Source organism: Mycteria americana, chromosome 5 (assembly GCF_035582795.1).
Source record: "Mycteria americana isolate JAX WOST 10 ecotype Jacksonville Zoo and Gardens chromosome 5, USCA_MyAme_1.0, whole genome shotgun sequence".
In the NCBI taxonomy this organism is placed as follows: domain Eukaryota; kingdom Metazoa; phylum Chordata; class Aves; order Ciconiiformes; family Ciconiidae; genus Mycteria; species Mycteria americana.
Genome location: NC_134369.1, coordinates 36,823,821 through 36,849,684, shown reverse-complemented (window position 1 = coordinate 36,849,684; position 25,864 = coordinate 36,823,821). Strand labels below are relative to the sequence as shown.

At 37.7% G+C, this 25,864-nt stretch overlaps 2 protein-coding genes across 4 annotated transcripts in view; one reads left to right on the top strand and one right to left on the bottom strand.

Moving 5' to 3' along the window:
- Positions 1 to 14,272, top strand: part of PALS1 (protein associated with LIN7 1, MAGUK p55 family member) — a 60,548-nt gene extending 46,276 nt beyond the window's left edge. For all 3 annotated transcript variants that reach the window (XM_075502977.1, XM_075502979.1, XM_075502978.1), the window contains 8 exons: positions 2,698 to 2,775; positions 3,648 to 3,831; positions 4,946 to 5,017; positions 5,478 to 5,549; positions 6,281 to 6,448; positions 7,214 to 7,416; positions 8,834 to 8,944; positions 11,138 to 14,272. In XM_075502977.1, coding sequence (XP_075359092.1) covers positions 2,698 to 2,775; positions 3,648 to 3,831; positions 4,946 to 5,017; positions 5,478 to 5,549; positions 6,281 to 6,448; positions 7,214 to 7,416; positions 8,834 to 8,944; positions 11,138 to 11,314 — 1,065 coding nt within the window. In that variant the 3' untranslated portion in view covers positions 11,315 to 14,272. The remainder of the gene's footprint in view (positions 1 to 2,697; positions 2,776 to 3,647; positions 3,832 to 4,945; positions 5,018 to 5,477; positions 5,550 to 6,280; positions 6,449 to 7,213; positions 7,417 to 8,833; positions 8,945 to 11,137) is intronic.
- Positions 13,340 to 25,782, bottom strand: ATP6V1D (ATPase H+ transporting V1 subunit D). Its single transcript, XM_075502981.1, has 9 exons — positions 25,601 to 25,782; positions 22,659 to 22,776; positions 21,389 to 21,468; positions 19,900 to 19,967; positions 19,165 to 19,209; positions 18,598 to 18,701; positions 18,101 to 18,167; positions 16,543 to 16,621; positions 13,340 to 15,904 (listed from the first exon to the last, which is right to left on the bottom strand). Exons 1-9 carry the CDS (start codon positions 25,639 to 25,641, stop codon positions 15,763 to 15,765), a joined length of 744 nt encoding a protein of 247 aa, XP_075359096.1. The 5' UTR covers positions 25,642 to 25,782; the 3' UTR covers positions 13,340 to 15,762.
- Between the last annotated feature and the right edge of the window lie 82 nt (positions 25,783 to 25,864).

Here is a 25,864-nt window from a genome sequence, read left to right as displayed (position 1 = left end):
ATTGCTGAACAGTACCTATACAGTGTCAAGGCCTTCTCTGTTTCTCACTCTATCCCGCTCCTGCAAGTAGGCTGGGGGTGAGCAAGAGGTTGGGAGGGGACACAGCTGGGACAGCTGACCTGAATTGACCACAGTGATATATCATGCCATATAACATCATGCTGAGCAATAAAAACTGGGTGGTGAGTGATTGCCTTTGCATCACTTGTTGGGTTAGGTTTTTGCCCTTCACTTATTAAACTGTCTTTACGTTGACCGATGACTTTTTCTTGCTTTTGGTCTTCCAATTCTCTCCCCCATCCTGCTGGGGAAAGGGAACGAGTGAGGAGCTGGTGGGTGCTTAGTTGCTGGCCAGGCTTAACCCACCACAAATTATATCACACAGGACCTTTACATGACTAGACTTCTTATCTTTCCCTCCTGATAAAAACTCTTTTGTCTAGCAGTTTACCAGCATAGACATTTTTCTGTTTATTATACTTTTACCATTCATGACAAAATTATACATCAGTTCAAAAGCAGCTAGTCAAAACAACAGGCAAGAAATCCATCAGGAACTAGTAAATGCAGAGGTACTCTCTCTCTCAAAGGCCCTGTGAGGTAGAATGTCAAAAGCTGGGAATTACCAGTATTTTCTGTTGCCCAGTACTGCTCTTTTCTCATGCTTTTCTCTGGCACCTGCTGTTGATCAGTGTCCAAGATGGGACACCTGGAACCTGACTGAATCTTTGGTCTGATTGCAGCAGGCAAGACCATTCTGTCAAGGTGAAAACAGATGAAAATTACAATTTTTTTAAAAAGTTAATTTATAATGTTGATACAAAACATTGGAAATATCCACTAGCACTTATTTAATAGGGTCTTTGGGGAAAAAAAATGAGAAATATATTTAGTAAATCTTTGAATTACTTAGATCTATGCTCTATAGATGAATCAAAATCAGGACAAAGACCTGAGTTCTGCTGTAGGTTGCATTATTGTAGGAAGAATAGGCAACGATATCCATAGAGGAAGTTGTCTCATGCTACAATAAGACTGTAGTTTTTAATGGACAATTTCCACCTTTAGTTGGATCTCTTCTGATATTTGCTGTTAAAATGTTTCAGCTAATGCAAGAATGAGGTTAAATGGAGGGAAGTAGAGGCAGAAATGTGTGGGGTTTTGTGGTTTGTTTTTTTTTTTTTTTAAGGCATTTTAAAAGAGTTATAGTTATTTGGAAAGCCTTCAGTCTCCATGTGTTTTTTGGATCTGAGATTCTTCATGCTCTGTAATTGTCTCCATTGCCATCTGTATTTTTTTTTTTTAAAGCCTTATTTAGCTAAGCTCTATGCTTCTGAAAAGTGTTTTGTAGATGCTTGACAGATAATTCAACTCTGGCAGTTTAGTTCTCTGCAGAGCGCTTGTTCTGCTCTTGAGCAGCTCCTGCAACCTAGTTACAGAATAAAAGATTTAAAACTACAATACATTAACATAAGAGCAAATTACGTGCTGAAAATGAAATAAAAATTAAAAAAAAAAAAAAAAAAACAACAAAACCCACAAACCCTTAAGTGTTTTTTTTTAAAAATATTTTTAAAATCATTAATTTAAAATCATATTTTTAATTCTTTATATGTTGTCTTTTGTATTTCGTAATGTGGAAGTGAAATTTTAAAATGCTTCAGTCCCCAAAAAATACTTAAAACAAGCACAGGAGAAGGACATTACTTTCCTTCTTAATTTTACCTCACCACTTGCTACTCAAGTGATAATGAACTGCGCATGACTTTAGACAAGACTATTCACACAATCACTGTGAAATGCTGTGCATTCCTCAGAACTATGCATGCTGACTGAAAATTGTGGATTTTCCTTTCCTGCAGCCTAATCATGTTATGCTCAGTTATGGTTACTTTATTTAAGCCTTAGGTCTGAATTTTTTGATATACATGCATATGCTGTGGTTTTATGCAACATAAATCGTTGTGTTATGATTCATGGAATGATGTGTAGGAAGTGAGACTTGTAGATCTTGTCACAGGTTGGCACTTGCATTTTATCTACATATTTGGTATGTGTTCATACACACTCTGTATACAAAAGTATGCACACAAATAAGAATTCTTTAAAGCCAGGACACTTATGATGTTCAGTATGGTGATTGCAATATGGATATTAAGTACTTTACAGATGCAGGATTTGAGTGTGTTAGTTAAATTTTTAAACAATGTTTTGTATACTTCAATAATGTTAACAGCATTAAATCATAGTAGAAATGTTTAGATTTGAAAACACTGTTCCACTTAAGCAAATTTAGAAAAATAATAATAATATTTTATGTGGTTTTTCTTCCCAGAATAGATCCGCTTGTTGGTACTTTTTAACAAAACAAGAGAATATTATTCTCTGTTTCTCCTAAGTCTCTGCTTGACAGAATTGCAGCTGCTCCATTTCAAATAGAAATAGTTTATGTATAATCAAGAATGTTAGGCTTTTAAAATCTGAATATCAACATTTGGTTTTCTGGCCTGTCACTGAATCACTGCATCTGTATCTGTACTATATCTTTTAAACCAGTTAAAGGGTAGATGATACGCTGTTAGGAACTGCCTTTTATGGGAATTTTTGAAGTATTTTCTAAAATATGTTATTTATTAAAATTCTTAACCTTAAGCCATATTTTGATACTGTATATGAAGAGTCTATTTTTCATCTCAGGCTGACATGCATGGTACTCTGACCTTTGTATTGATTCCCAGTCAGCAGAGCAAGCCACCTCCTGCGAAGGAGACAGTTGTAAGTAGCTCTACATAAGTTCTTGAGCTTGGTGATACATGCTGTGTTTTTCCAGTAATGCCTAGAAAGTTCCTCTGTAGGTCATTGACATTGTGGAACAAAACCAAAACTTAATTGTTTAGAGTGGTTTAATTGTTACCAGACTAACACCTGAATTAACTATTGAAAATGATTGATGGTGTTAAGCTGAAACTCTTAGTATGATTTTAACTCAGCTTCTAAAATAGTAAGAAATTATAAAAGTAGAACTGCCTGTGCTTCTGAAATTCTATTTTGGAATTTGCAAATTCTCTATTTTTCATATTTTTTTATGATGGAACTTACAAATATGCTTTGGGAGGAAAAGTTTGTATACTGGAAACTTTGTTCGTTGTCTTTTTAGCTAACACTTTTCTTGAGACAGCTTTAACAAGTTGAAGAAAGAATGCACAGATTTATATCAGAGCCAAACAAAAACATTAACGGTTGGTGACAAAATATTTTACAAGTGAAACCACCTAAAGCTGAGCAAATGGGTTTCAGTCTGTGTATTTGTTAGGTATTTTAAACAAATCAGAATATCTCTGATACTTTTTGAATGCAAAGAACTGAAATCAGTAGCTCAGGGGTTTTTGCCTCCTAAAATGGTGTGGAAATTGCATAGATTTAGAATTAACAAGAGTTAAATTCAGGCCTTCATCTCCAACCTAGTACAACTGTGTCTTTCCCGTTGCTAAGCTAGGTAATGATTCCATTCCAGTATCTCCTGTATGCCCCAGATAAAGTTTCCATTTTATATATCAGAGCTCCACTGCAGTCACGGGAAGATAGGGTCTAATTCTTCAGAAGTCACAGGTGGTTTTTTTTCTGTTTCTACATTTGATCTTCCACAGATACATGTGAAAGCGCATTTTGACTATGATCCCTCTGATGACCCTTACGTCCCCTGCCGAGAGTTAGGCCTATCTTTTCAAAAAGGAGATATACTCCATGTGATCAGCCAAGAAGATCCAAACTGGTGGCAGGCTTACAGAGATGGAGATGAAGATAATCAGCCATTGGCAGGCCTTATCCCTGGTAAATAAAGCTCTAGAAAAAGCTTGACAGCCAGTTGTTCCCATAGCCATAGGGGCAACATTCTGGTTTTCAGACTGGTATACTCTTAAATATCCATTGCCTTGAATATCTATGACTTTGAACCTTTTGCAACAGAGCTCTCTGTTGGTTATGTCATTCACTTACTTAAAAGGTTGACCTTTTAGAGGCATCTCCATGTATAGATGTTAAATGCAGAGTAAAGCTACGTTTCCACTGCAGTTCACCTTTCAAGAGTGACTCTCCTCTTCCTTTATTCCTCCACCTTGGGGACTCTGGATTCAGAGTTCCCTCTGCTGGCTACAGCAGAAATGTAGGACTTCAGCCTGTTTGTTCTCTGGAGATGAGAGCAGCTGTTAGTTTTCTTCCTGTATCAAGTAGTACATTTGAAAAGTGTATCTTTTTTGTGGTAACTCTTCTGCATTTTTTCTGCTAAGTTCTCACTTAGCAAAGAGCTTCAGTTACTTGTAACAGTCATGCTTCCTTTCTAACTGTTGGGGGCCTTTGAGTAATAGGGTTTTCAGACATTGAAGTCCGTATATAATTTTGGCATTGAAGTACGTACTGCACTCTATTCCATTAAAGACCTGCTGATCTGTTAAACACGGTGAACAAAAGACTTCAAATTCCATGGAATATCACACTGATACTTTATGACATTTGAGTAAGTTGAGAGCAACACTGATTTAAATATAGGCTAATCTTTTTCAAGCTGAAGTTCAAAAGATTTAGTATAAATAGAACATGTTTAACACAAAAAAAAAATTAGAAAACCATATCATCATAGTGGGGAAATGGAGTCTTTCCAGTAGTTTCAATTTTCCAGGCAAAACTATCCAGAATAGTACAAGTGCTCTGCAAGTCTTTCGTGATTAATATATTTTTGAAGCAATAAACAAGCTTTGCAGCAATTCTAGTTTATATTTTTAAATTTTAATTTCTCTTCTCAAATTTTTCTTATGTCATATTCTATTAGAACCTTCAGAGATGTAAAAGCTTAGGAAAAAGTAAAATGAGTAAATCATTACAAAAAAAGTATGGAAATGGTTTATAAATGTTAACTGCTTTTGTACTTTTTTTTTTCCAATGCATTAAGGAAAAAGTTTTCAGCAACAAAGAGAAGCAATGAAGCAAACCATAGAAGAAGACAAGGAGCCAGAAAAATCAGGTTGGATATATGCTTTCCAAGGAAAAAAAGTCTCTTACAGAGACGTGCTAATTAGTGATATCTGGAACCTTGTCACTGTAGAGTTGTAGAAAATTCTTCCATTTTTTGTAATACAAGTGGGATGATTCTTTGAAATTCTTTGTTTCAGAAGAATTCATGAAAGCACTTTGTTGTATAAACCACATGTCTTTTTCATCACTGTGTGCAATATAATTAGGATGACGTAGGGGAATTTGGAAAGCCCCTTTTTTCTTAAAGAATTCTATCTGCTGTGAGTCAGTTGAAGTCCTTGGCATGCCACATTTGCTTAATACACCAAACTGTTATAATGAACTGAAGAGTATTATGCCTTTTCAAAACTGCAGAATAAATTCTGCACTTTAAAGATGCAGATAGTGGGTGGGATAGGAAGCTTTTTACTGCATGGGTATTTGATTGTCATGGTTTTTATTTTGGTTAGGAAAACTCTGGTGCGCGAAGAAAAACAAAAAGAAACGGAAAAAGGTTTTATACAATGCAAATAAAAATGATGGTAAGCAACACCTTTTGCATAATGTGTGCACTTATAAGCAACTATAAAAGATTCCTCAAATAGCCTTGTGAAAAGAATGCTGAAATTCAGGATATGATGTTAGAAATATTGCCTGATGATGTTCTGTTTGGGACCAGTAGTATGGTTTGTAATAGCATTTAGTGAAAGATATAAACGAGGTGGCAGAATTTGTAGGGTCATTTAGTGTCTTTAATAAAGACCAGATGATAGGGGTAAAAAACCAGATAGCTTTTTAGGCATGGAAGCACTCATAATTTTACAATGATGAACCAATTTATTATGATTTTGTAATATCATCTCACTCTGCATAATTAAGTTTAGTAAATGGAAACTTTCTCCACAGAGAGTTTGTAGGCAGCTGATACTATATTCTTACAAAAGTACTTTGGGATTGGGATGATGATTTTTGTTGTTGGGCATAAAGTGTTATTCTTGTACTAGAAACTTGTTCCTTGGCAAGAAAGTTGTTTCCTGAGTTTATACTACTACTTGTAGTAAGTGGAAACACATTTTATTTCTCCAGAAAGGGGGGAAGAAAGCCTTATCTTACTGAGCAAGCGATGATCTTTGGGGTTCTGTTGCTTTGGTGACTCGCAGTTAGATGCTGGGCAGAGAGTCAGGAGCTGCCTGAAACTTGATGCTGCATGACAGGCAATACATGCAACTAGCAGTAAAGTATGTTGTGACTATTTTATTGTTTCCCTCTCAAGATTATGACAACGAGGAAATTTTGACTTATGAGGAAATGTCACTGTACCATCAGCCAGCAAATAGGAAACGGCCTATTGTTCTGATCGGCCCACAGAACTGCGGCCAAAATGAATTGCGGCAGCGACTTATGAATAACGAAGTGGATCGCTTTGCCTCTGCAGTTCCCCGTAAGTTTGACAGGCAGATACGATTGCTTATTCTGAATATTGTCTGCAGGCAAATCCTCTTGTGTTGAAAATAGCAATTAGGAGTTTGGAGGTTTTAAGCAGGATATAGTCAGCTCTTCGATAAAGGACAAAAAAAGTTACATATTATGTGCCAAAAAGTAGCTTTGGTAAGTCAATGCAAATCCAGTGTCCCAACACAGTGTTACAGAGCCATTATAAGACATGTATATATTTCAGTTTGAATAAAATTGGAGTGAGTTACAGAAGTTTAAAAAAGAAACTGATACATCGGTCAAAGAATTTTTAACCTACATATCCTGCATAAATTTAAATTTAGGTGGGTTTAGTGCCTTCCCAAACCACTTATATTTTCCTACATTTTATATTTTTAATGTCTAATATACCCTAAACTAGGTTTACAAACAGCTTAACAGTATAACTTGTTATAAACAGCTAATAGCTGTTTTCACATCCAGAATGCAGCTGCACAGGTGAAACTATTCCTTTCCTCGATTACTGGGTTTTTTTTTTTTTTCCCTCTAGATAATGTAAACAAGACCTCTATATGTAGGTTTGGCCTTTAGCAACTTAATCTGTCCAGGGGCATTTATTGTAGAAAATAAAATACTTGCATTTCTTCGATATCTCAAATGCCTTTTTTTGCTTGGTTAGCAATGTCTCTCCTAAGAGGAATACTTATTTCCCCTCTTCAATTCTACAGGTGTATCACTGTCTCAGTTTCTTTTTTGTTGCTCTTGTTTGTAGATACTACTCGGAGCAGGCGAGAGACTGAAGTAGCTGGCAGGGATTACCATTTCATTTCCCGACAGGCATTTGAGAGTGACATAGCTGCAGGGAAGTTCATTGAATATGGGGAGTTTGAAAAGAATCTCTATGGTACTAGCATAGACTCCGTGCGGCAAGTAATCAACTCTGGCAAGATATGCCTTTTAAATCTTCATACCCAGGTATGGTAAAGATGTTGCCTGTCGTATTTTAATTGTAGAAGCTAGTGTGAAAATCTAGAGAGCTGTATTTGGCTTATATAAAATTAGTGTGTTTTCAAGGTCCATTTTCATATTTATTCCAAGTTTTCTTTCAGTGGTGATGAGTTAACTCTAGTGTGTTACGAATACAGCCTTCTTGTTCCTTGTTTGGAAATATACACATCTTCTTTATCTGTGCTAAAGGTAATAGGGGCCTTGGTTTCCAGATAATTAAAGCTGGTGCAAACTATCTGAATTGAAAAATCAACTAAAATAAGATTTGTGTCTCTCAGTCTTCCAATTACTCTGTGAGCTCTGAGGTTTTTGAAGATGGAGAGGAAGTTGGTTGTGATTATACGTGGAAAACTGCATTTTGGGAATGTTTATGCAGTTCCATAACAGACAGGATTAAAGTACATCACATCAACAATATTGAAAAGCTCTTTAGCTGTGACCTTTTGATTATGGAGAAAGACGAGACAAACTATGCATACAGACTTCAACTTGGAATTTAGTCAAATGTGGGAAGAGGCAGAGTCCTGGAACACAGCCCATTTCTAATACATACGTTATGTATGAGGTCTACTGCTGTTACAGATGCTGCAAACGAAGCCCTAAAGCTCAGACACATCAGTAAAGTCTGGTAGTATTGAAGCTATAATTAGCCATCACCAGTTGGGACCCTGTGATATTTTACTAGAATAGCTCATGGGTATCGCAAAGCATGTAATAAGTTGAAAATTTGTAACACTTTGAAAATTGATCTAATTCTGTGGTTATAAAAATACATTTCGGAGACAAGTTGTTTGTCCCGAGACACACAGAAGGAACCTTTTAGAAAAATCAAACTACAGTTTGGTTCTTTTTGTTTCCTGTCTCTTAATATAAATGTAACCTGCCAAAAAAAAAAAAAAAAAAATGCTAAGCATGCAGTAGTAGTGCATCTGATACCTTGTATTTTAATTTTCAAAACAGAAAAGGTTAAACTGTAGTATTTAAACTGTAGTATTTAAAGACTCTTCTCTTTGTTAAAAGCTGATACCATTCCTTAGCATTGTAAGGAAACTTGCTTCAATGTAGGTGACTTTTTTTTCCTCCTTTTGGATACCAAAAGATATGTTCCTTCAGTTTAGTTATGAAGAATATCCTTGAACAGAAATAAATGTTTGGGTTCCATGAAACTGAAAAATGTTGGAATATCAATTTTGTAGGAAATTGTGACTGAACTTGAGTGGTGATGATAATACTGTTATGGTTAATTATACTGCTGTTAATACATTGTATAATTGTCATTGTGTTTGAAGAGTATATTACCACTTATAGCATGTGAATAATGCATTATTAAATGCCCTTTTCATGTGTGGAACTGTTAAACATTTAATAAATCTTATTTTTGCAGTCACTTAAGACACTACGTAATTCTGACTTGAAGCCATATATTATATTTGTTGCACCACCTTCACAAGAGAGATTACGTGCTTTATTGGCCAAAGAAGGGAAAAACCCAAAGGTAATGTGTCTAACACTTCTTCTGAAACCATACTGCTTTTTATTTACAGATCTGGAATGCTTTTGGTAAACAAATTCATATACCCTTTGTTTGGAATTGGGAGATGGTTAATGATACTGACAATATATGGGAAGTGGTGTCGTTGAGATCTATGTGCTCCAGGTTAGTAGGCAGGGGAAGGGCTGCCTACTAAGGGAAGGGCTCAGGATGCTTTCGCCTAATGGAATGTGAGAGGTATGAGGCAAGGGAATCCACTGCTAATTTAATAATCCTGGGGCGCGATGTCTCAGTTGTGGTCCCTGCATTTGAGTACAAAAATATGACCCTTTATTTCAAAACTGTAGAAAACCCAACTTTGTCTTCAAGTAAACCTGAGGGTAATTTTAGGGAGCAAATGATTATTGTTTTTCTTTTGAGAACTTATCTGCCCTTGGAAAAGCATTTATTTGAAAATGTACTCCAAAACTCTTCAGATAAAGTTATTTTAACCTTGATCCTGTAGGTTCACTTCTCGTGTTTCAGCCAGAGTCATGTCAACATCTCAGCTTATCCAGTTCAGATCGTTTAGTTAATGAGAAGTTAGTTCTGCAGAATGGAAATCACACCCATAGATAAAACCAGGATGTCTGAAAGCTCAGAAAAGGTCTTTATCAGCTTATGAGATACCAAGTGCTTATTGCTAGGATAATGAAGTATGTTGATCTTCAGCTTTTTAACTGAAATCTACCCCACAGTGGTCAGTGGGAGCACTTTGCCACCATAGTATCGTCAAAGTACTAACTGAACATAATGCAGTTCATATTGAGGAAGAGCAGTCTTCCCAGCATAACTCAAAGGGACTCCTGATATGGCTGTTGGTCAGGAATTGTACCTCACTCAGTTCTACGGCTTTGTTTTGCTCTCCTTGTTTGGTGCAAGTGTGATGTATTGCCTGGATGGAAGATCTAAAAAAAAGTCCATTAAAGTCCAAGTCTTAAAACAGTGGGATTTTTCTTTTTTCTTTATTTGCCTGAGTCAAGTATAATCATAGTCTTTAAATGGGCATGTTTCCTCCTTCATGGTTATGCAATGCATGAAACTTTATTTTACATAAATACTTCATCTTGTGTATGTCCCGTTTTTTTATTGCAGTAATCAAGGAATCCATTTGCAATAAAAATTCATACACTGTTATTGGTGTTAAACTATACCTGTTTTCTTTCTGATTAATCACATTGGAATTGTATTTATTTCAGCTGGGTAAATGCTACTGTGTTAAACCCCTTCCCCTGATAAAGAAAAGTATTTCTTGCATGTGTGCCTGTATGTGGCTTTAATTTTCTTAAGTGTATATAATGCCTAGGAAAAAAAATCTTGAAAGCCTGAAGTCCCTTTTGAACATATCCTCTTTAGAAAATTATCCCAAAAATTATACCTGAAATACCTGAATATTCCTTTATATAATAAAAAAATAAGATGCAGAAGAGAAAAACAAACATACTTTTAGAATCCAAGTGTAAAAAAATTCTGCAGTAAAACAAACCACTTCTACTTCTCCCTTTGCATCATTTATCAACATCTGCAATATTCTTGCTTTTGACATACTCCCTTCCAGCTCCTAAGTCATGTTTTCCAGTTTTCTGCCGTATCATTTACCTGATGCTAGCTATGGTGATTCAATCAAGTTAAGTGTATAGCTCTCACTGTGGTTCTCATTGCTGTTTATTGGTGAAAATATTTCAGTGATAGCTGTTGCCTTTGGCTGTTTGGTGTTTGTAGTGCTACATCTTCAGAGGAATGTTGTGTTGTTCTACACCACTCAAACTTATTCTCACGCTATCTCTGCCATCGCCAGTCTTTTTCAGAAGGATAAGGGGCTTAGCAACCCAACTTATTTTTCAGAAACATGATTTAAGAGCCTCAGTAAGATGAATGTCATAAAACGAACAGTGCTAGATCTTTGTTTACTTCAGTCTGGGACAGTTATTTACTGGTTTGCCACTTATGGCCAATCAGAAAGGATTGTCTTGAGTGCCCTTAGCTTCCAAATATGTATCATGGTTCAATGTTATTGTAAACTTTTAAATATCTGGTAGCAATACCATGAAAATTTGTGTAAAAGACTTTTCTGAGTCGTGTTGTTACCTTTCCCTACTCTGTTGTTGTGGGCGAGAGGCTTACACGTGTATCCTAATTCTCTGGTTTTGATTGCAGCCAGAAGAGCTGAGAGAAATCATAGAGAAGACAAGGGAGATGGAACAGAACAATGGCCACTACTTTGATACAGCAATTGTGAATTCTGATCTTGATAAGGCCTATCAAGAGTTACTTCGGTTAATAAACAAACTTGACACAGAACCCCAGTGGGTGCCCTCTACCTGGCTACGATGAGAGAGCAATTCCAAGGGACAAACGGACTTCAATCTAGTAATCTTTCCAAGGAGATTGTGTGTAGGTCTGCTCAATTCTAGTATAAATGCGTGTGAGCTCTAGACCTCAGTGGCTGCATCCTTTGCCAGTGAAATTGCGTATTATTGAAAAAATACGCTAATCAGCTTGTGAGCCAATTTAACTGATCTAAAGATTGTCCAAGTTTTCTTTCTCTGTGGTCCAGAAATGGAGACCTTGTCAGTACTAAATTCTAAAGCTTTAGATAGATTTTTCTAGCAACTACTTTTATACATAAATCCACCTTTTTTACCTAGAATCACCCTTATGAAATCAAAGATTTTAAGTGTGTGTGTGTATATACAGTCCATGCTGTCACATAGTTATAAATATGAATGTTATTTAACACTTAACTTAATGACTTTGTGGGACATGATGGTAGTTCAGGAGCATAATTCTACAGATCATTGGACAGAGAAATAATCTACACATGAAAACCATTAATATTAATGAGGATCTCTCCTGTTCAAAAAAAAAATACATGGACTGAAGATGCCGCTCCGGTCTGGAGCTGCCCTGGGAGGCTTGAGTTAATATTTTAATTCTCAAACATTCCACTTCAATAGCACTGTAATTGGAAAATGTGTATAATGTAAATATTTCAATCCTTGTGTCTTTTTAGTCAGACTTTTAAAATCAGATTTGACTGCACATTAATTTTAGGTCCAATCAAAGATGAGTATTATATTGATCTTTTAGATGTGATATTTTTACAGAATTTTCTTTAAAACATATTGACTGATTGGAGCCGCTGTTTTCCACAGATCTGTAGAGATATTTAGAAAGGCAGAGGTTATATTTTTGTGAAAAAAATATAGTTATAGGACATGCTGCTTAAAAGTCAACTTAAGTTCTCATGTTTTATAACAGAATACTGACTAAAATAGACTGATATGCTGAACATTGGAAGATAGTGGGTTTTTTTAATCTCTGCAAATGGTTCATCTTGTGGCTGTTGGTCTAATGGATAACTAACTGGAATTAAAATTGCTGAATGTAGCTGCTGTGTTATAAAATGAGTATTGTAATTCACTAGCCAACATATTGTCCTGCATTTGCTCAGTACTGCAGTGAAAGTATGTGTAAAACACTGGTAACTGACTGAGAAGTCACGAGAAAGGGGAATATTTGAAACAAGCTAACAAAAGGCAAGGTCTGACTGTATCCTAGTGCGTTGCAAAGCAGATCAGCACATCTCTGCATCCTCAAATGATTCTGAGCTGTGAAGGTTTAACTACTAAGGCTATGCATCTGCAGTAGGGCTGTTCTATCGCTGAAGCTAACTGAATAATAGTTTCTTGGTGGTTTTGGTTTTGGGTAGCACAAAGAACCTTGACTGTGAATATATCTTAATTGTAGCCATAGTGTTTCTTTGTTCCTACAGGTAAAACACTGGAGTTACGTCAATGTGTAGTTCACTCCTGTCTAATGTTGAAGGATGAAAAAGTAGTTGATTTTTTCCATTCTGTCTTGCGTATATTCTTTCTTCAAATGTTAATGGAATGAATTCACACCCATAGTTAAATAGAAAGCTCAAAGTATACAGCAGATATAAAGAAATTGTCAGATAACTATCCTAGTTACTGAACTAACATTCAGTACATTTTTGTATTGAAAAATGGAAGTATAGAGTGCATTCCTGTCTTGTTAGAAAGCAAAATTATTTGCTGGTTTAATTAGTATATAGGGCTGAAAAGCAATTAAGCAGTTAGTGGGGATAAGTAATGACCCTTCAGAAAGAAAAGGGGTTGGAAACTTTAGTATCTTTAGTTCAATTCAGTGTTAGAAATAACCACGTGCTACCTGTTGGCCTAAGAGCTGGATATTCAAAATAATGGCTTTTTGCCTCACATTGCAGGCATGTTCTCAGTTTAATCCATAGTTTGACAACTACAATGTTCAGGTATATTGGATAGTCAGTGTTTCATAGATGACAAAATAGTGTATCAATTCTACCCTTTTTTAAGAAAGATGATTGTAGATATATTAGGCTTTTTGGTATTTACTGTTTCATAGTTGGACAAGAAGGTGAAAGGCAGTAAAACGTCTTTGTTAAGGGTAACTTAACTCAGCTACATAGGTACTGTCCAAATTCTTGCAGTCACAATCAGCTCAAGATGGTTCCTGAACCCCCTTTAGGTATTCAGTGTTCATAGGCAGCGTCAGTCACAGTAAATCATGCCATTAATGTATTTAACTAATGTTTGTCTCCCCAGTTTTTCTGAAATGGTGTACAGAAGCTGTTTTTATACAAATAAGCTTTTGAATGTAGACTTAAAGAATGTTGCTTGAAGTTCAGCTCTACTCTCTTTAATTCCCAAGGCACACAGTACTCGCTGACATCCACATAGAGAGGTGCTATGATAGTTTATAACCAATGTTAGCTTTGTCCTTTGTCTCCTGCTGAAAAGAAAGGCTAGAGCAGCACTGAGAAATATACCTGACTGTCCATCTGCTGCCAGTTTGGACCTGGAACTACTTTGTGTAAGAAATTATTCTGCCTTCTTTAATGAAGAAGGTGTGTCAATTCCCTTGAGAGTAAAAGAGACTATGCAAACTTCACTGGTGAAACTCTTCAACCTGATCACAGGCTTTGTAGTGAGCTGTATCAGACTAAAATGAGGGTATCTGCATTTTTACCAGTCCAGATTTAATTAAAAATAAATGTTACCTGAATTGCATAAAAGAATTTTTGAATGTAATTATATGTGACTTTTTAAAATATAAGATGGGGGATTCAATGCCTTAAATAATTAAGGTAACTTTACTGAGACCTGTGGTTAGCCCCACATTGTACTTTTAGACACATCTGCACTCTGTATTTTCAGACATCATGAACTGCACACTAATGTAAAAATGTAAAATATTTCTAGATTTTAAATAAATCACTGTACAATTTTACTACTTGTAGTAGATCTTGGGAGTCTTCTTTCTGCCATTTTGCTGAATGTGTGAAAGATGCTGTGACCCATCAGTGCCCTAGAGGATGTTCTCTGTTCCTTCTGACACTATGCATTGAGTGGGAGAGGTAACAGCATGTCCTCGGATCTACGGTTTCTCTCTTTCAAGCTGGACCTGTATCTTACAACAGAGTATGGAATTATTATTCAGCTGTGCTGCCTTCAGCTTCAAAAGAAAAAGAAATGCCCTTGTGCTTCATACAATTATAAAATGACTTTTTAAAGGTGTTAATAGAAATTAATTTCCTTGCATTTACCCTGCATCTGCATGTTTAAAACAAGATGCTTACCTTGAAGAGACTATTAGTACTAGAGACAATGTACTAGTATTACTGCTCTGGCATGTGTTCAGTTTGCTGATTGCAAACCAGTGTCTTTAGGAAAACAGCCTTTCAAACTGAGCAGCATTCAGTGACAGCCTGCTTGTCAGCCACTCTCCTAGACTCCCCTAATCAGCAAAGGACATGAAGAATCACAGCAAGGATGGACTACTGTACATTCAACCCTGCTTTGCTTGCCAGCCTACTGGTTGCAATGATGTTGTGGAGCAACACGTAGCTAGATAGTTGAGAAGAGTTTCTATGTGTTTGTGTCAGGAGGGAGCCACTTCTCCTTGGTTACTTATCTAAAGCAGTAAAGTTTAAGTGAATGTGGGCACAGGCTGAAAAGAGATATGCCCAGTGCAGACTCTAAGTTGGGGGTAGGGAATGAAGCAAAGGTTTTATTTTGAAATCAACATGACTATCTTTTAAGACCACCACCTTCTAGCAACCTGAGCCAGACACCAGATATTTAACGTTTAAAATTTTTACTTGTTTCTAGCACAGACAGTACACAAGTTGGCAGAACCTCTAATTAAAACCACAGATGTTTTAGGCCAATGGTAACAATCGTGCAACAAAAATGAATCACAGAAGACTGTGGATTTCATCAACAGGTTAGAAAACTAGAGTTGCCTTTACTGACATTTGACTTCAGCTGTGCCAATACCTGCTTTAAGCAACTTGAACATTAATAGTTCAGCAGTAAAGAACATTACATGCATCTCCCTCCCTAAATAACATTTTCCTTTGCTTGCACTAGGGAGGGGAGCAATTAAAGAGGAACCTGATTAGGCAAATCCAGAACCATCCTGCAAAAAACACACCTATGGACAGTTATTCCTACAAAGTGAAGAAACAGGCTGAACATGCACTAGAAGGCTTTCCTGATAGTAAAGCACCTGACTCATCTCTCCTTTTCCTCCTATGCTGCAGTCAAGTTCCCAGATTTCTAATCTCCCAGGAGAAATCCACAATCCATTCAACTCAAGACTTATATACCAACTGAGAAGCCACGTAAGTATCATCGAGGCAAAATGTCCTGAATTATATTGCAAATGGACATTCTGTATTCTGGGTCCCCTGCTCCATATACAACAACTGTGCTGGGTTACTCAAAGAGAAGGTCTTCATCCTTCTCTTCTGCTAAGAGATTGGCTGGTTCACGTTCCCCACCAGCAGCCCTCCGCAGCTCCCGTTCTTTTTCAGATTTTTCTTTCAATACTTTTTTCTTTTCCTGGATCTTCTTTAACCTGTGAAGAGAAATGTTGCTAATCTGTGAAACAAATGTGTTTTCATAAAACAGGCTAGCAGCAAAGATGCCATACAACTTGGATATGACACAGCTGCCTGGAGAAGTTCCCCAGGAAACAAAAATCCTGTAACAAATGGCAAAAGGCTTTTATCGCTAGCTGCTGCCATTGAGAAACTTCATCTCTGCAGATTAACTCATTTCTTCATCCAAACTATAAATTATATTCTTGACCTTAAACACTGCATTATACTACTCTGCTTGTCTTTAATGAAGTTAATTCTCCTTTAATTCATTTCAGGTTTGACATTTTTGCTTCAGGTAGCCCAGAACACTGACCTCTATGGCAGAGGTGTCCTTAAAGCAGAACCACCTCAGTGTACTGTATCCCATCATTCCCTCTGGAAGAATGATAATGACAGCTATGTACAACCTAGTGGTAGGGATTCATTTGTAACTTTCAGACAAGTAATTGCAGATCTCCAAGTGCCCAGCTCTGGAAACTCAATATGCAGTAAGAGCCAGGTCATGTTTAACAGTGTTTGCTGCCAGATTTGGTGAACAGTTCTCCTAAGTCCCTTCTGAGAAATGGTCTATTTGAGAAAAAGAGACCAGTCTAGTCTTATTTCAGATATTTACCTGTAGAATTCCTCTCGTTCTCGTTCATCCAGTTCTGTGATGATATAAGAAAGAGTACGCTCAATCCTGGGAATAATCACTAAAAAAATATAAATAAGGAAGTTATTGGACTGCTGTTATATTAGCCAGGAAGTTATCTAATGCAGTGCACAGATGGTTGTTTAAAGTCAATCTAGTAATTCTTTTGGCTAGGGGGAATTTACGTGTCTTTCGTGGAAGATCATACTATCTTATTATGGACAAGTACACAAAATGGTTTTCTTCAGTAAGTCCAGGACTACACTAGGAGTCTGAACACCACAGAATCTCCCATAGCAAGTTCTTTTGAAAGATGCAATGGAATCAGTAAGCACTGATCCCTGATTGTTTGTAAGGTCCTTTTTCCCCATGGAAATGGTTAAAAAAAAATCCTGCAAGAGGTGGGCAAGATTTGAATTAAAACTATGTTCTTCCATCACATTCTTTCAGAAATTTCTGTTCAACATAGCACTTTTACTCACAGAATTATGATCTCAGTTTGAAAAAGCCATCATGAAAACATATTCAAATACAGCACCATCACAAGGGAAGAGGTGAGACATTAAACAAAGCTTTAACGCCCAACTGGGCAAGCTATGCGTCAGACTCACTTTTTGAAAGGAGAAAGCTATTATCAGCACTACCAAAGTTATATGGAAGGCTGCAGAGGAAACCTGTTCTACAGTCAAATTTGCAGAGTGATAACCTGCAGATAAGGCCTGCACTTTCAAAGGAACAAGTCTATGAAAAACAGTACTGAAAAGGACAGTTTAGAATCATGTACTGAAATAAGTTATTGCATACATGCAAAGATCATGCAACCTGAGCTATCAACAACTCAGGAACTTGAAATAATCAAAGCACCCTGGATACTGCAGCAAAAGGAATCACAGCAATATTGTGCATAGGTAGTACTTAAGAAATTGCAAGAAACAAATCTACAAACAAGAATGTGAAGGATAAGGAATTCGGATGAAAGAAAAATACCAGAGTATTGACATTAGGACTGTACCGTTTCCTGTAACAGAAACCTTAACAGGTCACCAAGATTCCTCTCTGGATGCCTACTCTGCAATCCCATCCAAAACCAACAAAAGTAGTCACCAGCTCTCCACTGGACACCCCCATTACAGTTTTAAAAGCTATTATGCTAGCTATTAGAACATCTTAACACACAGAAACATCCTGTCTTTTGTTTCTAGTCAACATACTTCACCAAAAAGTCAAAGTCACTAGCAGAGACTCCAGAATGTGTTTGTGAAATCTTTGTTCTATAGGTTCTCAACACAACTTCCTGATTACTTTCTCACATTTGCATATTCATTTATCTCTGTGTACTCCAGTCCATTCCACTGGGCTTTTAATTTTTGTTCTTACTTGCAATATGTTTCATTGTAATGCTTTCTGAAGAGTTCTTGAACTGGTTAGAAATCCTACTAACAATGAAAGCAGTCAAAAGAAGAGTGGCTTCCGTCACCCTGCTCCTCATCTTGCATAGAGACAGAAAAATACTATGCATCCCAAATGGAAAAATACTCACCATGTTCAATTGCATTCACACGTCTGTTTGTTATTTTAATGGCTTCATCCAAAGTGACAAAGGATGTCTGATGGAATGGGATTAAATAATTAATACATAACAAGACAAATTCAGCATTTCCATCAATTCTATACACAAAACCAAATAGTACTTGAAAGCCAAAGCCCAGTCTGTAATGTAGCTTCACAGACTACATTCTTGATAGAAGCAGAACTTTTTCTACTAATGTCAGTAGCATGCTGAACACTGCATGTTAGCAGTTACAAATAACTCCCCAAAGAAAGTTTCTTCTTACCATTAAGGAATAAGGACTTCTTTGAAGCAGTAATATAACTCTGTTTTATGGCTAGAAAAGGTTTGCAACTTTGTACAGCACTAGGACTAAAGGAGTATAGTACAGCTCAAAGTATTAAACTACAATAACTGAGACTACGTTGCTTTCGTTTCAGAACAGTGAGAAACCAACAATCTCCTTATTTCTTTTTCCTCCTACCAACCTGTAAGGAGGCCAGTTCCACAAGCAGCTCCACAGCTTTGGCATAGTTCCTCTTCAGCTTAGCCAGCTGTTCTCCACCTCTGGCCAAGCCAGTCAGCTCATAGCCTGGGGGAAAAAAAAAAGAATCATCAAATAATATTTGTTGCTATTGCTACTGTGGTGTTTTCTTACTAGATGAAAATTAGTACTTTACAAACTACAGGGATACAGAGAGCTCAGCAAGTGACAGGCTAAAGCCTTTGCCCATTAACAAATTCTTTATAGTGGTTTATGTTACTACAGATCACTGGTGTGCATGTCCACAGTAAGACCTACCAGTCTCAAAACCCGGTAATTCAAGATAAGCCTTCTCCTCATCTGAAACACTCACTGATTTAGGAAATTGAAGTCCCCGATAGTCCCCAATAATCCCTCCATGTCACAGGAACAGGACAAAGCATCATAGAGGAAGTACACCTATGCCTATGATGTAAACTGACTTATCAGCAAGACATGACAAGTATTTTTTGTGTTAGCGTAGAATAGCCGTAAGTACATGTAAGATAGAAAATACTTGGTTTGTACTTACTGTCCCCTCCTTCCTGGTAATGCTCAAAAACTGGCAAGGTTACACCTGACAAAAGTGAACAAGAATGTGTATAAGAGACATAAAGGGTTACAGATTTATTAAGTACAGCTCACCTTTACCCCATTTGCTTCTAATACATTATGTAAGTTCAGAAGCTTTGTTTCCAAAATCTTTCTATATCGCTTGGAACAATTAAGTCATGCTGGTTCTGACATCTTAATATGGAACTTCAGAATTGTATTGAGATCACAGAGATCTAGACACATGAAAAATTTAGGGAGGTATTCTGGTTTATACAGTGTTCAGTTTTATTATGTTTCTGTCTAGTAATATATTCCGTGTACTTAAGGAATATCTTAAGCATTCAATCCTGATTTATTTTTCCTGTTTTCTTCAGAGACAACTACTGGTATTTAATTTCCTGAAACATTTAATTTTTGATACTTAATTTCCTGATCTATTTTTCAGTAAAGGTCTATGGAAGTTATGCTTTGTCCAAAGATTTGAACTGCAGTTTATGCACACTCATTTAATTTTATCAGAGGTAAATAACTAAATACAAAAATTATATGCTGTAGGTGAAAAAAACCAGCAAATTACAAGTGTTCCTACTGTTAGATGAATAAGAGAAATAAAGAGGAGGAGACAGTGTTTGGATACATTCCTGCATATTTTAGAATCTCCTCCCACAATTCCCTTAAGAGTTTAAATACTCGTAGTCTGGAAGAGAGTCACCTGCTACGTTGTCTTTTTTAGCTCTGATCTTCACTTGAGCTTTGTTCACATTTTGGATCACAGTAGTACTGTAAGGAAGAAAACATACATCTTAATCAGGAAAGCTGAAGTGGTTCATTAAGTCATCATTATATACAAGATGAAGTAGTTATCAAATAGCTGTAAAGATTTGGAAGTTGTCTTCAGTTCAGTTCTCTATGCAATTCATTGCACAGACTTCGAAGCTAACACAGAAGCTTTGAAAGAAATAGGTTTCCAGCAATGTTTGGAAATGTAAAAGACATAGAGTCTGTGAAATGTAACTTTAGAAACATCTTAGACCAAGTATACAAAGCATAGCTAAAAACTAGCCAGTTATCTGGCAAATTACTTTAAAATATTTTAATAACATTGAGCCCAATCAACCTGTGAGACTTTTTTCCCAATGAAAGCGAGGGAATTTCAAGGCTTTAATGCAGACCAAGGCCACAACATTTTGTTCATTTGAGTTTGTATGTATTTGTTCTTTCGGAACATTTATAAGTTTGTTTACCCACTAACTCTATCATATTAACAAACTTAAGCTCGTACAACAATTCATCTTGAAGAATTCTAGAGTGTCTTAAGGTCTTCCAAGAACAGGCCATTATAGCCAACTCTTCTATTGAAGTACAGTTTGCTTACAGGGTGGAATATGACTATTGTTTATAGCTAAACACTGCGACTGGTTAGGACAGGAAACAGCACTATATCCAAATGAAAGGGCAAAAAGATGTTTCTGCAGCAGCACACAGATTACTACTATGTCTGATCACTTAGTTCTTCCCCATTAATTGGCAGTACCGTCAGCTGAATCATTAACACTTCCCCAATGTTATTCCACAAGATCTATGCACACTTGAATGAATTATACAAACACCCTAGTTAGAACTGTAATTTATTAAAATACGATTTAAAAATATCCTACTGGAGGAAAAAGATTTATTTCCCCCTCTCACATACAGACCTCACTAGCCCTAGTGAGACAAGAGGTCAATGAGATAGGAAGTTAGAACAGTTAGTAAAATTTCTGTATGATTTACTGGGAGAAAATAACACACGTTACATCTGGCCCTCAAATTCACAAGAACGATCAAAATAATAAATAGTCCAATACTCTGCTTTAAATTCTTGTTTCCCTACATTTTAGATTCCAAGCTGCCAAAAACAACACCTTCTCAAATTAAGGATTTGTACATAAAGTAAATTCTGTTAATCTTTCCACTTTGTTTAGCTTCCAATAGAGTATACATTTCATTATGCAAATCATCTCTCTCCTGCAGCAATACAGTGATGTCTCCCACCTTTACCTAATAGAATTCAGTTCATCCTGTCCTACCTTGTCCACTGTCTTTTTTTTTTCTTTTTAAAGTGCATTTAAGAATTTTACTTTTTTTCCAAAAGAGAGATCAACAACTTGCTGATCACTCTTTCCCACGGGTAGGACATCCACAAGATCAGCAATCCTCACCTGAAATCTCCTGCTGTAAACTTTGCCTCAGCAAGTGAGAAGGCAGCTTCTCTCATCACCTCACCCATCAGCATCTTAGTCTGTTTAAATAAATAAATAAATAAATTTTTAAAAAGGCAGCAAATACAAGGCACATCATTACTCCTTTTCCAGGATAAATAACTAACAGCATGAAGAGAAGAATGAGTAATTTAAGAGAGTGAGAAAGTCCTGTATGTGTAGCTTACTCTCAAACTGAAAATTGTAATTTCCAGGTGACTGGCAAAAAAAGAAGTATTTCAGCTGTCTCACTGACCCAGCATAGAACTCACAGAAACAGCAAAAGACTTGTCTGTCTTAATAATCTCAAAATTCTGCTCCATGGGGTTTAAATCACAACAATATAATGGCTCAGCAGGAAAACACTCGTACTTCATATTGTACTGAATACTGTGAGACAGCTAAAGTTGTTTTTCAACATACAGATGTATGCAGCTTTGTGAAGCTGAGCTCTCCTCCTACTCCATTTTTCCCAATTTTTACACATTTGAAGCCCTTGTAGCTAAAAAACATGCTATTGAGAAGCAAGAGCCTTTGTGTATTAGACAGTCTATAGGAAACGATACAGAGTGCCAAGAGCTTGTCTACAGCATAGCAACAAAGCACTACTGCTAACCATGGATATTGTAGCGGTTGCAGCCAAAACAGTACAACTAAAACCCATCTAGTATGGTAGAACGGAACAAGCCATATTAGGCTCTACTGAGTATCTTAGATTTGTCATTCATGTTGCAAAGGAAGAAGCAGGACTCGGTGTTTCTTCATAAAGGAACAAGTTCCATCTGGACAAACTTCTGCTTTCTAGCGTACCTGGTCATGCAGGAAACATTATAGATCTGGAGTACCCTCTCAAGCCAGATAAAGCAGCAAAAATGAGGCTACAGAACATGTTAAATCCACTCATAAGTATTTGGCAGCATCAGAGCAAATTCCCTGTAATACAGAAGAGATGATAGGGACCTTGGGACACAAAAGAAAGCAGAGCCTAGGACTGGTTGGAAAGAGGTGAAGAATATTAACTCTTACAAAATGTCTGTATCATTGCAGCCAGAAAAACATAATTCTGCTCATCTGTCCTCAGTAGCCTCACTTACAAAAAACAGGTTACCCACAAAGTTGTCCTCCATTCCAGCCTACCTAATGAAGTTAGCAGAACAAGAATGCGCAACTGACAGAACAGACAGATTTCAAATAAAGTGAGCCAAACACAGGAAAATTCTAATTTACCTACCTCAATAATTTTCTTAAGGATCTGCCTGAATCGAAGTGTCAAAGCATCAGATTTTTTCTTCAAGAGGTTACGACCTGTTTGGGCTCCTTTCAAACGAGCCTTCATGATGGTCTGAGCCCTGTTAAACAGAGGAATAAATAAAAATGTCCTGCTTCATCTGAAGGGATTAAGAAAAAACTTATAGAAAGTTTTCTGACATGGACATGACTGAAATTATGAAGCAACCAAGAAACATGAATGCAGTAAAACAGGATGGCCACTTCAGGATAGAATTTTATATTCCCATTTAAAATCAAGGGAATTTATTATATTTATCTCCATCATCAATGAGAATTACAAGGTTATTATCTGCAAAGTCAAAGATCATGGAAAATTGGCAAGTCATTTTTCAGCGCTTCCATAATAGGAAATAAGAGTTTTCATTTTTCTTGATGACTTACAAGTACCAGAAATGCACCAGAAATCAAACTACCCCAAAAGCCCACTGTCAGTGTGACACTGGTATTGTTTTTAAGCTCTTTTACTGCTATGCCATCTTCTCAAAATCAGACAACACAGCAAATTTTTCATGGGATCGTAACTGTTGATGCTGTGTTCTGATTTTACAGAGTAACAAGATACAGCAGTCTTACATTCTGGTTTAAAGAAAGTCAGAAAGTACAATAATTCCATATCTTCATATACTGCACAGGAGATTTACAAGCTATTTAAGACAATCAGAAGTAGCATCAGTTCAAAAGGGATATTAGTAAGCTAGCTGTAGCATTGTATATCCTTTACTTCTAGTAGCACACTTACAGGTTTCTCATGCAGAATTAGGAACTGAAGAAGGATCCAAACCTTGCTTCCCTCTCTGCTGTGGAGTATATTTTAATTTGAAGAATCTTTTCATTTAAGTTAACTAGAATAGCAGGAGCTGTACTACAAAAACCACAAGCTGTGCTAACTTAAGCCACCACTTTGTACACGCAGGCACTACACACAAAGGACAATACTCAGGTCCCCTCTATGTGAAGAGAAGCCTTATACACTTCCTCTCTGACCTTGGAAAAAGTTAAGTATAATTCAGATTCTACCTACACAGTGGAATCCATTACTTTCCACATCTACTGGCATGTGATGCAAATAGCTCCATTAATATCTACCAAATACTTATAAATGAAAAGCACAAATACTTTCTGAATGTTTATGATAAAAAAAAAAAAAACCAAAGTCAAAGAGTAAAACGGCAGCTTTACTTTCACAACAAGCAGGTCTCTGTCACCACCTTGAACTAACTTGTTTGCTCTGTTCACCACCTGCCAGCGACTGGCTGACCTTCTAGTTCAAGCAAGATTTCACAGGCTCTGAGACTGCATTAAACAAAATCTTGTTTACTGTCAAGGAGACTGAGCAGCTTCTGTAATTGATCATATCCAGCACAAAAGAGGCTCATAGCAGCAAGCCACTTCATAAAGATTAAAAAAAAAAAAAACCCACAACAAAAAAAACCCCCAAACCTTGTGAAATTCTGTTCTGTCAGTTAACAAAAAAAGAATTGTTGCAGAGGCAAGCCATCTTTATTTTATCATCCTAACTTACATTCCTATCAAAACATCAGCCACATTGTTGGTCTATTACCTCATTTGAAACAGGGCTTGTAAATATTAAGCCTTTGTACATCACCCCCTTCTTGCCACAATGACATATCAGCCCACAAAACCTTTTAAAAGTGATTGAAGTGCCTCCTCCTCAGACATGTAAACTGAATGAAAAGAGCACTATTGAAGAGCAGGAGTGAGACCAGTGACTTAGTATATTCAATAATTTATTTCTGAACTAAGTTTCAAAACAGAACCTTTACCATGTAATGTATTAATCTTTCCATACAAACTGTTATTTCATATGTCCTGAGCTCATGTATGAGAACAATTATTTTACATTTGAGGTTTTCTGTCCTGCAAGGCACCTTTTTATAAAGACTACATCCAGGCATCAACCCAATTTTATGCAAGAAGATTTGAAACAGCCTTTCACCTTAAGGCAAAGTCTTTCTGTCCTGCAGGGTTCTGAAGAGAAACTGAACAGCATTATTAAAACAGCAATTTTACTAGTAGATCAGTTTCAATTGTTCCTGTTCGTTCCGATGTTGGCAACTTTCTAAGCCTTGTCAGGAGACATCTGATTTCATGACAAATAGTTTGCTGTCAGGATCTGGAAAATTACTTGACTGTCCACTGCACTTTACGCATTTTACTTCCTTCTTTTTTAACACTTTATGGCCAAACTCTTGTACAGCAGTATCGTCTATTAAAAAGTGAAGGGAAGCTACAGTTCGATTTGTGCATTTTTTCTTATACATATATCCTACAAATTGCTCTTTTTAAAATCAAGGTTTGCCTAATTGCATGATTTTAAATAGCCCCCCCACTGGAAGCCGCTTGCTTCTTGGGGGGCTGCAATGGCCCTCTGATGGCTGACAGCTAATTTTGAGCCGGGAAAGAGAAACTTAAGAGAAGATTTAACTGCAGCCTTCATCAACTGCTTATCGAAGTGTTCTACACAAAACCCAGAGGGAGACCCTCCTTGGAGGCGCAGAGCACCCGGGGCAGCAGCAGACGCACAACCAACAAAACGACTTCCAGCGCCGGAGCCCAGACGGGACGAGGGGCCCAGAGAGCTCCCGCCCCGGCGCCCCCCAGGGCTGCCCCGGGCACGGCCCCGAGCCCCCGCCGCTCCCACCTCGGCGCTAACCCGCCCCCGCGGCACAAGCACAAGCTCCGGGCACAAGCCAAGCCCGACCGCCGCACCGGGCCCGCTCACCCCCCGGAGCCGCGCGGGGGGTGGCCCAGAGGCCGCTCGCCCCTCAGCCGGCGCGGCGAGGGCAGGGGCAGGGCCGGCGGCCGGGCCGCAGTGCCCCCTCAGTCCGCCCTCACGCCCGGCCCGGCCCAGCGGACACTCACATCCGCGAGGGGAAGATCTCGATGCGGTCCTTGCCCGACATGGTGGCGGCGGGGGCAGGCGGGGCGCAGGGCGGCGGGGCCCGCTCCGGCTGTCACCGCTGTCACCGCCGCCGCTGTCTCGTGATGCGGCCCCGCTGTCCCCGCCCCCGCGCGAGGCGGCGCCCTGGCGGAGGCAGCACCCGGATGCCGGCGCGGCCCCACGCTTGTGGTCACGTGCCCCCCGGGGACGGGAGGGAACAGACGTAATTGGCTTCCGGGCCTGTT